The 13,016-nt window shown below is 41.6% G+C and overlaps 1 protein-coding gene across 8 annotated transcripts in view; it reads right to left on the bottom strand.

Moving 5' to 3' along the window:
• The window catches only part of Cask (calcium/calmodulin dependent serine protein kinase), a 315,809-nt gene extending 304,558 nt beyond the window's left edge, over positions 1–11,251 (bottom strand). For all 8 annotated transcript variants that reach the window (XM_040733749.1, XM_040733750.1, XM_040733751.1 and 5 more), the window contains exon 1: positions 11,052–11,251. In XM_040733749.1, coding sequence (XP_040589683.1) covers positions 11,052–11,110 — 59 coding nt within the window. In that variant the 5' untranslated portion in view covers positions 11,111–11,251. The remainder of the gene's footprint in view (positions 1–11,051) is intronic.
• Between the last annotated feature and the right edge of the window lie 1,765 nt (positions 11,252–13,016).

The raw sequence follows: 13,016 nt of genomic DNA, 5'->3' as shown, positions 1-13,016 counted from the left end.
AATGATGAAGCCACCAGGGTAAGTCTAACCAAGAAGCCAGAGGTTCCAGACATTAACTAAAGTCCACTAAACCTGCTTCCAGGTCATGGAATATGAAGCACAATCCAGCAGTATAATGAGAACACTCAGCCATGGAAGAAATATTATTGTTGAAAATCTAAAAGGTGTAGCAGCGAGCCTTGAATGCTCCCTCTTGAAATTTCCAGGCTTTTCCTGCAATGATGATAACAAAGCATTTTCACATGAATAGACGTTTACACAGATCACTTTAATTGCCAGGAAAGAAATCTTCTTAAAAAATGTTTGAGACTATAATTACAACATTTCTCCTTTCCATTTCCTCTCTCCAAAACCTCCCATATACTCCTCCCCACTCTCCAAATCCATGGCCTCTTTTTTCACTAATTGTTCTTGCATGCATATATATGTATATACATATAATATACATTTATACACTATACATATATACACATATATAACCTACACACACACACACACATATATATAGATATATATATATATATCAAGATATATTCCTAAATATAGCCTATTCAGTCTGTTTATTGCTACCTGTGTGTGTGTATTTTGGCACTGTTAGGCACTGGACAACCAATTGGTGTGCTCTTCCCTGGGGTGGGCCACCTCTCTCCCACCCAGCTTTCCTCAGTGGTGTGTAGCTCTTTGTGTAGGGCTGAAGCCTCGTGGGCTTCTCTCTAGCCATTTTGGCATGCTCACTGGTGTCATCCTTGTTTAGCTAATGTTTGGGCAGTCATTTTGGTGAGACGTATGCGTGTGGCTTCTGATATTACTAGGAGACACAACCTCCCTTGTCTCTGGCTCTTACAATCTTTTCACCCTTTCTTCCTCAATGTTCCCTGAGTTTCAGGTGTGAGAGTGTTTTGTAGATGTATCCATTGTGAGAAATCTTTTTAAGAAAAAAAGCAACATGTATGACTAGTAAAGGTTTCTCCCTTAAAAATACGTTGATTATAGTGTGAGCTAAATATATTCTCAATCTGACCTGTTATCTGAATAGCATGGTTTTTTCAAATTCATGTGAAATATACTTAATAATGCTCTTAGTGAAAACAGATTCCTGCTTGTTTTACAAGCATGTAGCTACTTTACAAGTAATTTAATGTAAAAGAAAAATATTTATTAAAAAGATAATCATGCTGGAGTGATGGTTCAGTGGTTCCTAGCACTCACATGGCTACACATAAAAGTAAATAACTCTTTTTTAAAAAAAGATAATATTGAGTCGGGGGAAGAATAGAGGGGAACAAGAAAAGAGATACCATAATTGAGGGAGACATTATAGGTTTAAGGAGAAATCTGGCACTAAGGAAATATCCAGAGATCTACAGGAATGACCCCACTAATAAGGTAGTGGAGAGGCTACCTTAAATGCCCTTCCCCTATAATGAGATTGAGGACTACCTTATATGTCATCCTAGAGCCTTCATCCAGTAGCTGATAGAAGCAGATGCAAACACCCACAGCTAAATGCTGAGCCGAACTCCTGGAATCCAGTTGTAGAGAGGGAGGAGTGGTGAGCAAAGGGGTCAACATGGGGCTGGTGAAATCCACAGAAACTGCTGACCTGAACAAGTAGGAGCTCATGGACCCCAGACTGATGGCTGGGAAACCAGCATAGGACCAATACAGACCCCCTGAAAGTGGGTGTCAGTTAGGAGGCCTGGGCAATCTATGGGGCCTCTGGCAGTGGATCAGTATTTATCCCTAGTATACGAATGGACTTTGGGAGCCCATTCCACATAGAAGGATACTTTCTCAGCCTAGACACACAGGGGAGGCTTTAGGCCCTGCTCCAAATGATATGAAAGACTTTAAAGATCCCCCATGGAAGGCCTCACCCTCCCTGAAGAGCTCTTGAATATAGTCTTAAAACTTTCCTAAGAGTTATTAGAGTTCCTCTACCTGAATTCCTCTAATCCTTTTCAGAAATGAAGAAACAGGCCTAATATTTCAAAAATTACCTAAGGAGGAAACTAGCAAACTCTTCAAGTTTCATGTCCTCTACAAGATTCCCTCAACTTTATTCCCTGCTAGGTGGTTACTCTGTCTCTAGATTTCTCACTCAATATTCTGTACTGATGACATTCTGCATGCTAGTTGAAGAACTATGCAGAGACAGCAGTGTGAACAAATCAGCTGTGACTCTTGCCTTATCAGGATTCAAGAACTAGTGAGATATGGTCTAGATTTATCATCTTTCTCTTTTTTATTGATAGCGAGCTCCTTGAGGTTAGAGAATCCAAGTGTTCACTGAATAATAATAATAATAATCCAGCTAAAATAAAAACATATAGACATTTCTATAGATTGTATCATTTGATTCTCATAATCCCCCTAAGAAGAATGTACTATCATTTTCATTGTATAGGCAAAGAAACTAATGAGCAGAGATGAATACATACTAGCACCTTGGATGACTTTACCTACACAGTAGGAAAGAATGTTCATTTCCCCATATTATTTATGTAACAGAGCATGTGTTCAGCACTGAGAAAGTACACATCTGAAAATTGTTGAAACTTATGTTCATAACTGCCAAAAGAAATTTGAGTATGGCAGTGACATTCTACAAATAAAAAACACTCATGCTGCACTTGTAATCACTAATCTATGCAAATAGCTTGTAAAGTAGATATCATTCCTTCTATTAAGAAGAAAATGGCTACATTGTGCCTAAAGGTGACTAAATCAGATCTTACAGGGCTGTCTTACAAGCCCCAAAGCAAAGGAATCATATATTCGGGGGCAAAAAGATGAAGCAGAAAAGCAAAAAAGAAAAAAAAGAAAAAAGAAAGAAAAACCTATGTTTCTTTAAAGCACAAATGTGGTTACATGAAACAGCAGTGATACAATGGCTATCTGCATACCATAGCAGGGGTAGACACCTCTGTAACTAAATAAACCATCTGTCATTCAATAAGCAGTAAAATCTATATATGGTTTGGTGCTGTCCTAGTTTGTTTTCTGCTGATGCAATAAAACATTGACCAAAACCAACTTGGGGGAGGAAAGTGTTTATTTGGTTTCCATGTCCCAGTCACAGTCCATCATTGAGGGAGGTCAGGGAGGAACTCAAACAGGAGCAGAGGCAGTTATCGAAAAGCAAAACTGCTTATTGGCTTGCTCAGCCTGCTTTCTTATACAAACCAGGACCACCTGCCAGGAATGGCACCACCCACTTGGGCTAAGCCTTCCCACATCATTCATTCATTCATTAACCAAGAAAGTATACCCCACAGATATTCCCACAGGCCACTCTGATGAAGGCATTCCTTAGTTGAGGTTCCCTCTTCACAGGGTGACATGGTGACAAAAACTAACCAGCACAAATGACAATAATCCCATCTTAGATTGACATACACCAAATACATTTTTAACATTGTGAGTATGTGTGCATGTGCGTGCGTGCGTGCGTATGTGTGTGTGTGTGTGTGACATTGAGACAAAATTTCATGTAGCCTAGGCTGGCCTCAAGTTCCCTATGTAGTTGAAGCTAGTCTTGAATTTCTGCTCTTCCATCTCTATTTCTCAAGGGCTAGAATTACAGGTGTGACACACCATGCCTAGCAATATAGTATATTTTGGAGAATAAACCACAGGGCTGACAAAAGAAAGAATGGAGGTTAGGAGGATGAGTATTAATCATTCACTGTACATGATCAAAACAGTCACAATAATGGTTATAAAGCCAAAACAGTATACTAAAAGAAATATGAAATTTGGTTTAAAAAGATAACACAGGAACCCAATAACAGAACATAAGAAGCTGGAATAAAAAAAATGTATGCTTAGATACAAAAACATATCTTGGCTTAAGTACAATTAAATAACCATTTTCTTTTTTTTGGTTTTTTTTTTTTTGGTTTTTACGAGACAGGGTTTCTCTGTATTGCTTTGGAGGCTGTCGGTCCAGCCCAGCCTCGAACTCACAGAGATCCGCCTGCCTCTGCCTCACGAGTGCTGGGATTAAAACCGTGCACCTCCACCGCCCGGCTAAATAACCATTTTCTAAAAGATCAAGTATTTACTTTGTCACTCAGTGAAAGGCTTCCATCTAATTCATGGTCACATGCAAGCAAGATAATGAAAATGACATCATTTTAAAAGCCACTAATCAAAAATCTACAAAACACAAATACAGTGAAAAAAGAAACCTGTATTATAAATTTGCAACTAAAATATAAGCTCCAAAATGTGAAAGCAGAACTTCTCATCAGCTTGGAGGCTGGTGACAGGTACTTGCTCTATAGTAGTAACTATACAAAAGGAGTCTTTTGACTCCTTAATTGAACAGCGCTGGTGACCAGATGAGACAGATTCAGAAGCTTCACTTTAGGACATGGTTTTCAAAGTCAAAATGCAATTCAGTATTTATCACAGAAAATAAGAAATCACCCCCACCCTGCCCTCCATCAAATGACTATCTCTGAAAACCTCACTACTTCTAGCTTAGAAGCACAGAATTAGTCTGAAAAAATAAACACTGTAAGAGTAAAGGATATGGAGAACGTTTCAAAACCAATTAAATTTTGGATAGATGGTCAAGACTCCTTACTTCCACTGGTAAAGAATACGGAGATTTATCAGTTAGTTTGGTAAATGATAATATTTCATCATAGAGCAGTGGTTCTCAATCTCCCTAATGCTGTGACCCTTTAATAGTTCCTCATGTTGTGGCGACCCCAACCATAAAATTATTTCATTTCTACTTTACAACTGCAATGTTGCTACTGTTATGAATCATAATGTAATTTATCTGATATGCAGGATATCTGATATTCGAACCCTATGAAAGGGCTATTCAACCCCCAAAGGGTCATGACCCACAGGTTGAGAATCACTGTCATGGAGCAAGAGAAAAAAGAAGCAATGAAAGAAGGAAGAGTATATTCTACCAAAGAGGTGAGAAATGTAACTGGAAAGTAAAGAAATAGTCTTTTGTAGTAATGAATTTGAAATGTGAAAATTGGTCTTATTTTAAAGACATCCAATGCAGTCTTGTTCACAACCTGAATCACCAGTAGAATGTGGCCAAAAGGAACAATCTTTAGAAGCAGATAGAATCCCATGTGATCTTGGCCGGATTACTCCTCACCACCTCTTGTGCTCAGTCTTCTCTGTAAAAGGGTTAAAATTAAATGACATGATACATGTAAAATGCCTAATATTAGAAAGGTGAGTTGATGTCCTTTGCCAAGTAGTCATTAGGTTATAAAACATTATTTTATTTGTAAAACATTTACAAAAAGACAACCATTCAAGTACAATCTCTAAGCAATGTAGTACACCTATTTCTATAATTTATTGATCATAGTTATAAATAGAGATGTGAGACTTTTCAATATAAATATCTAAGAACAATTTAAGGGAAATCAGAAATATAGTCCATTGTGTGATGGTTATATATACAAGAGAAAAATGAAAGGTGAACTGTGCATGCCAAATTGTACACAAAGTATGCCACCATTATGGAAGTTAGGGGAATCCACATAAAGCACTTAGGAAGAAGTTGCAAATGACAACTCCTAAAGCAAGTGGTAAGTCTACATAAAGAGATATGTACATAGACAAGTAACTGAAGAGCTCACTTTCCCCCCAACAGGGTCCCAGAATCAACTGCTCAGGAATTGACCTTGTCCCAAAATTCTGTAGGTTGTCTTCTGTGGAAAGGTGGCTGAATCCCAAGTGTTGGAATTATCTAGATTCTTAGAAATGTAGCTGGTGACTGTGTGTTTCGTTTGCATTACTACATGGTTATTGCTGTGATCATGTTCTTTTTTCTTGTAACACTACTCGCTTTTGGAAATTTTTTAAATCATTCAGACTTACACATGACCTTTTCTTAACATTAAAAACTAGTTTATGTACATGGTCTGCTTAAATTTTCAGGAAGATTCTTCTGCATGATGTAACATTCCCCTTGAGGTACTAAAACTCCAAATCACTGAGATAATCAATACATGGGAAATTCAGAGTAACTACTACAAATCAGTAAAGCTGATTTTTCCTTCCATGCTCAATTATATATTTTATATATTATTAACCCAGTATTTACATAAGACTGCATTTAACTCAATTCTCTGGCAAACTGAATTATTGTAGTCACAGGTACAGAACTTAAAGTATGTAAGTAACTTAACCATTTTCTTTTAATCAAATGTGTGTGCAAACAATCCATACTAAGCTAATGAATTTCTTATTAAATTAAGCCATTGTAGTAGAAAACTATCATCAATGGTTATTGAAGCAATCCTTGTTCTGTGTTGTCCCAAACATCAAGCAATCACCATGTTAGCATTAGATGAGTGTCATAAATCAATGTGAATCTTAAAAGGCCCATGAAGCCAAAGCCTAACACAGACTGAAACGAAATTCTTATACAACAGCCTCCAAGACATAGGTGTACAGAATATAAAAATCCATGTTTTGGTCTGATAGCTTAAATGCATTACAAAATATGTTTAAATCTACTTTGTAAAAATTTTAAGCCTTTGAAATGCTAGTCCCAGAAAACTATATATCAGCTAAGTTTTAAAACAGTGACTCTTCACCCAAGATTGATGTCGTTTTAAAAACTACCTGACATATCCCAGAGAGTCTGCCTTACACTGCTCTGTCACAGGGCCTGGCACTGATCATTTTAAAAGCTCCCCTGATGGTTCTAATATGCAGCCAGGTAGAACACCACTACTTTAAACTAATTCTGCCTTTTGGGACAATAATGACTCCAAGGTTGATAAATACACTTTTTGTCTTTTAATGAGATTTTATTAAAACTCCTCAATTTATTCCATAGCTAATGAGTTACTATTACATTGCAGGCAGTGTGTTTAGCAATGGAGAAAGATGTGTGTTATATATTTCCCTGCCTTCAAGATGCTACCTATTAGCTAGGTAGAGAGACCATAAATAAGTAACTGTAATTAAATATGATAAGTGCTCTTGGGGTGTAAGCAAATACAGCAAGCCTGGCAAACTTGCATGTCATCCTTGAGCAAGGGTCATGCTGCATCGTTCCAATTTTAGTCTATGTCTTAGCATAGCAGGAGAGTCAGAAGTTCCAGTTTACTGAACATCCTAAAATCCAAGACAAATATTCATCCTCCACGAGTTAAAAAGTGTACATTTTGTGATCCTTTTTCAAATACACTGCTTGTGCCAATGTGGGTTTTTTTATGTTTTAATTTAAAACTGTTTTTTAACTTCTTTCATATACTGTTACTGGTTTTACATTTACCTACAACACTATAAATCTGCAAAAGGGACAGTTATGACATAAATTAGTCATTAACTTGTATTTCTGTAATACCTTTTATTTCTAGTAATTGCTACATTTGTTAGAACAAGAAGTTTGGGGACTAGATGGGTATAGTGGTAAAGTACAATTAATCCCAGCATGTAGGAGGCAGACAGGTAGATATCTGTGAGTTTGAGGCCAGACTGGTCTAGGAATCAAGTTCCAAGCCAGCCTGGGCTAGACATAGTAAACCCTGTCTCAAAATCAAAAAGGGAAGTTTGAAACTATAATTGAATTTCCTTCAATAATTTGAAAGATTCCATATGAAAAATATTATAGAAGAGGCACTGAAGAGTTTCTGGAACTTTAAAAAAAGAGGAGAGGGAGTTTTAATTTTTTTTAAATGGCATCTTCCTAATCTTTATAATTAAGATATGTGATTATTTCAAAGACAGCTTTAGCAAGAATAAAGGTTGCAACAACTACAAGGAAATTATATTCCAAATAGCATCTCCCTTCAAACCTCCTTACCTCAAGCCATGTTCTTAACCAAGAAAAATACATCTAAGGAGGGGTCTAAATTACACTGGAATTAAAGCCAAGTGTGACAGTACACACCTTTAATCCCAGCACTCAGAAGATCTATGAGTTCAAGAGCAGCCTGATCTACATAACAAGCTCCATACCAGCCAGGGCTACATTAGTGAGAACCTATCTCAATAAATAAATAAGTAAACAAACAGATGAATAAATAAATAAATAAACTGGAAATTTCCTTTGTACCATCAATAATGCCTAGCTCATAGAAGATGGGTGAGTGGGTGGATGGGTAGGCAGAGGAGTGAATGGGTAGCCAATATGTCTTGAAAATTGCAATCTATTTTAAAAAGCCTTAGTAAAATTTTAAAACTATTAAGACATTGTGGTGTAAACACAATTTGTGATACTAATTTTTTTTTGGTTTTTAGAAGACAGGTTTTCTCTGTATTGTTTTGGAGGCTGTCGGTCCAGCCTGGCCTCGAACTCAGAGAGATCCGCCTGCCTCTGCCTCCCAAGTGCTGGGATTAAAGGCATGTGTCACCACTGCCCGGCTTGTGATACTAATTTGATACAAAAGAAAACCAAAATTCTGTAGAGTCTGGATAGAAATCAACAAAAAGATTTTCAGGATGGATGATGATCTGCAAAGGCCTTTCTGTTTAAGCTCATGATTGAACAAATTCTTAGTTTAAATGTATGCTGTCAAGGTCCCTGCAAAAAAAAAATCTCAAACGAATTTCAATTTCAGGATCAATATACACTGACACAATTTACTGGAGAAACCTTCGACCTTTGCACAAGCCGAGAAACACCATCATTACATTCTTTAACACTGAGACTATCTTGGATTCATTATTTCAAGAAATGACATTTTATAAACGACACCAAGTCAGATTTTGTAGAATAGGAATGAAATTTCACAGTTCACAGAAGTGCAGGCAGCCACTGACTACCTAGCATCTCAAAATTAGCTCGTTCTTTCTTCCTCCTTATGCAGCTGCAAAACAACAGAATAGATAAACTTAATTCTACCAGGGGTGTCTTCTGAAAATATGTTACATCAGCACAAAAAGACTGCTAATATGAGGCTGACCACTTTCCAAAATCCAAGGGGATCACACTGTCATCCTTTTAGACCAGAAGGAATCAGAGGCAGTCACCATAATTGATTCAATTATGGCTATTTTCCAACATCATAATATATGGAAGCATCTTAATCCCACATTTTCTAAATGCAGGCTCACTTACAACAGCCATAACTAAGATACAGCAAACATCACTCACTCACACATGGTCATTTGGATGGTTTTGAGAAACATCAAATTTACCTTCTTTGTGTGCTCTCAACAATGAAGAAATGAAGGAGATTTTTTTTATATTTTTTCTCTAGAAATGTGGTAGTCAACTGTGACTATTAAGCTCTTGAAATGTGGCTAATCCAACTGAGGCAATAAATTTTGCATTCTGCTTAATTGATTAAAATTTAGAATAGTAAATTCCGTTACTGGAAAACTTTTATGTATGTTTGGAACAACTTGAGTATGTGAATCTACTTTTGCACATGCAAATTTTATGAGACCTAAATACAGATCAAGTACTTCTGGTGAGAATTTAGCTTAGCGTCAAAACTGAGATGTGCTGTTAGTATAAAACACACATCGGATTTAAATGGCTTAGTATGAAAAGATGGAAAGTATTGCAAAAAATTTCATGCTGAAATCACTAATTCGGATGTAATATATTAAGAAAATATTTTACTAAAATTAATTGCACCTTTTTGTTTTAAATCTTTCTAATGTGGCTACTAGAAAATTATAAATCACACGTGGCTCTCATTAAATAGCTTTAGACAGCGCTGCTCTAGGGCACAACCACACACATTTGGACATCTTCCTCCTAACAGACAGGCTGGTCATTGAACAATGGGGCAAGGAGTAATGCGTCCTCGAAGCATTTGGGTCTAAGAAAAGAGTGTAGCAAGCTCTACCCACAATTTCACCATGTGAGCGGCAATGTAATACCTCAATATGGAGGAAAAAAATGAGTTATCAGTACTCAAAAATTGAAACTGAGTATACTGCAGACAACTTAAAAGAGGTAGAGCCAACTGCTCTATCTTGGTTTCATTTCCCAACTGTGGACCTTAAAATAGACAATAAAGCACCGCTACCAAAAAGAGGTAAAATATTTCAATACTAGCTATCTAACGAGCCCTAGTAAATAAGCAAAAATCGCTCTTAAATCTTATCTCAACTTCCAAAGCTACAGAATACACGCTGAGCTAGGAAATCAACTTCAGATTGCCAGCATTTCCCTCACAAGCAAATTAGCAGGATTGTGCACTTGGAATATTGTTTGACAAGAATGAAAAGGAAACAATTCAAAACAGATTTCAGGACCGGACAATTAGATGAGGAACTGCAGATTTAATTCTCAATCAGTACTGTGATTAATCTGATTCCCTGCTTTTCCCTGGTGTAATTATACAACACAGATGAAAGGATGAGCATTTGGACTGTCAGTTCTATATTCTAGACCAGCCCGGTGACTCAAAGCAGACGGCTCCTCCACGCTAACCACCATCCCAACAACAGTGAAGGGAGCCTCGAGCACTGATTGTACAGTCATTGCATAACGAGGCATTAAAATTTTGGGTGCCCCTAACTCTTTCTACGTTCGTCTAAGGCAGGTGAAGAATTTGCTGAAACTGGACGCACCCGTCTTCAATGACCCTCTTAAATCCGGGCACGGGGTGAACACAAAGGCATCTGTCTAATATCCTGGCACAATAGACACACACCCCACAATTAAAAACCCTGGACGCGCTCTCTCGCTCTCTCCACACACGCACACGAAATGCAGGCTGCTCTTTTCGTTAAAAGGTCTATGGTACAGGAAAGGTAACAATAACCCCAACTGTTCCCAGGAAACAACTATAAAATCGGTCCTGCCACGTCCCTGTGTAACCGTCAGATAAAATGCAGGGAGCCCGCCCCACGCCTTATGGGGTGGCCGACCCGGGCTCGTTAGCCTCCACGGGTCGCTGAGAAGCCCCCAGACCCTCTCCTGGCAGGAGATCCAGGTACACGTCTATAAATACTCCAGGGTGAAGAGGACAAGGGAGGCAGAGGGGAGGACAAGAGGGCAGGGGGCAGGCCCGGAGCGGGTGCGGGAGGCCCCGGGCATCGCTGAAATGCATTTTTCCACACTCCCGCTCCCTCGCGTGGAGACTCACTTGCCGATCACCTCGCACAGCTCGTACACATCCTCGAACAGCACGTCGTCGTCGGCCATGGTCCAGAGGGGACAGTGGCCGCAGCGTGGAGGGTTCTGAAAACTGGGTTGGGGGCGCCCAAGAGCTCAGTGCCCGGGCTCCGGGCTCGCGTCCTCCCCACCGGACCCGCAAGCCCTCGGTGCTGAGGAAGCTCAACTGGGGCCGCGAGGCCCGGAGACTGCAGCGCCTTTCCTCTGCCGGCTGCCGCCCCGGCGCGGGCGGCGGGGCCGGGGCGTGGGAGCGAGGGCGGCCCGGGCCCGGCGCCGCCCGCCCGCCCGCTGCTCTCGGCGCTGTAGCTCGCCGCCGCGCTGCCGGGCGTGCGGACCCTCGGGGACCCGCGAGGCGCCGCACTCTCTGCTCGTCAGCCCGCGCGGGCCGCGAGGCCCCCGACCGCTCCCTCTGCCCGAGACCGGCTCCGGCGCGGCGCGGGGCAGCTCGGGCTACAGGGGGGGCCGCGACAGCACCATGGAAGGAGGATCGTCGCGAAGGGAGGTGGTGGCGGCTGATCGGCGCTGGGGACCAGGAGGCGGCGGCAGAGACGCTCCCTCCTCCTTCTCCTCCTCCCGCCGCCGCCGCCGCCCGCCCGAGTGTGGGAGGGGGCTTCGCGGGATGAGTGTTCAGTGCGGGCGGGAGCGGCGACCGCTGCCTTCAGCTCCTCCCCTAAGCTTCAGCTGCCGCCTGGCTCGAAAGCCCGGAGCACCCGCCTCGCGCACACTCACCCTCCTCCCTTTCGGCCCGCGCGGCTGCTAGAGCCGCAGGCCCCGCCCACTCCAGCCCTTTGGTAGGCGGGGACCGCGAAAGGAGGCGGGGGATCGGAGAGGGGGGAGGCGGGGTGGAGGAAAGCGCTCCCCGTGGCGCATGCGCGCAGCGCCCGCAACGTCACGGAGAACCGGCGGGCGCGGGGAATCTAGAGGGCGCTGGGGGTCGGCTGGCGGAGCTCCGCGGGTTGCAGCTGCTGAGGTGGGGCTGGTGGAGGTCGTCGCCTCTATTCCCAAGCTGCGACCAAGTGGAGAAAGGGGGCTGGGGACAAAAGGTCCACAGCAGTATGCACGTTTTGGGACAGCATGCTCAGCACTCTGGCACCTTTCCCCGTTCTTTCGTAACCTCAGGAAGCCGTTCCCAGTTTTTGGCTGGGAAAAATGCAGGGAAAGGGTTCTAATGAATGGAAAAGCCAGAGAGGAGGTGGAGAGAGACTGTCACTCAAGAAGGCACTTGGCGGCGGATGCTTTTAGTGCCACCCTGCCATTCCTTAATGAAGTGAGGGCTGGGGGAGGGGGAAAATTGTCCAAGGAAAGGACCGAACGAAAACTGCAGAGGAAGGTGTGCAAGAACGAACAGTGAACTCGAGAAACAGCTTCTCCTGCCGCCTGCCCCAAACTCACCAAATATCTATGCAGTGTCTACTCCCGCTAGACAAAATAGACGGGTCAGGAAGATAGTGACATAAGGAGACTTTAAATCCATTGTATATTGTTCCCCAGTCCCAGCATCTACTTGGTTTACTGTAGTCCCTACAAATGTTGGAGTTCTCCGCATAAGAATGCAACTAGAAGGAATGGCTGCACAGGTCAGCCACGGAGTAAGGATGTGGGTGTTGCCGCTGTGCAAGGTTGTATGCAATATGAAGATTTCTGTTCAACTGAGCATGTGCAGAACGAGCCAACGCCATGAGACAGGTATATGCCTTAGTTGAAGACCAATAAAAAAGAAGTCTTTGTTCCTCCACACAGCAGAAGTGTCCAATTAGTTCATAAGTCGGCTTTCCAGAAATCATCTGTTAAAATTTTCAGCGCGGTCTTTTTAAAGTACTATGTACCAAAGTGCAGGGGGCAGGGTGAAGACGCAGCCTGTTTCCCTTTCAGAAATGATCTGCACAAACCCTTGAGTGCTTCCTCAAGAGGCTGGGAGATTTGCCTGTTAAATAAT

This window comes from Mesocricetus auratus, unplaced genomic scaffold (assembly GCF_017639785.1).
Source record: "Mesocricetus auratus isolate SY011 unplaced genomic scaffold, BCM_Maur_2.0 Super-Scaffold_100033, whole genome shotgun sequence".
NCBI lineage: Eukaryota > Metazoa > Chordata > Mammalia > Rodentia > Cricetidae > Mesocricetus > Mesocricetus auratus.
Note: the sequence above shows the minus strand (reverse complement) of the source record. Positions and strands in the feature narration are given on the sequence as shown.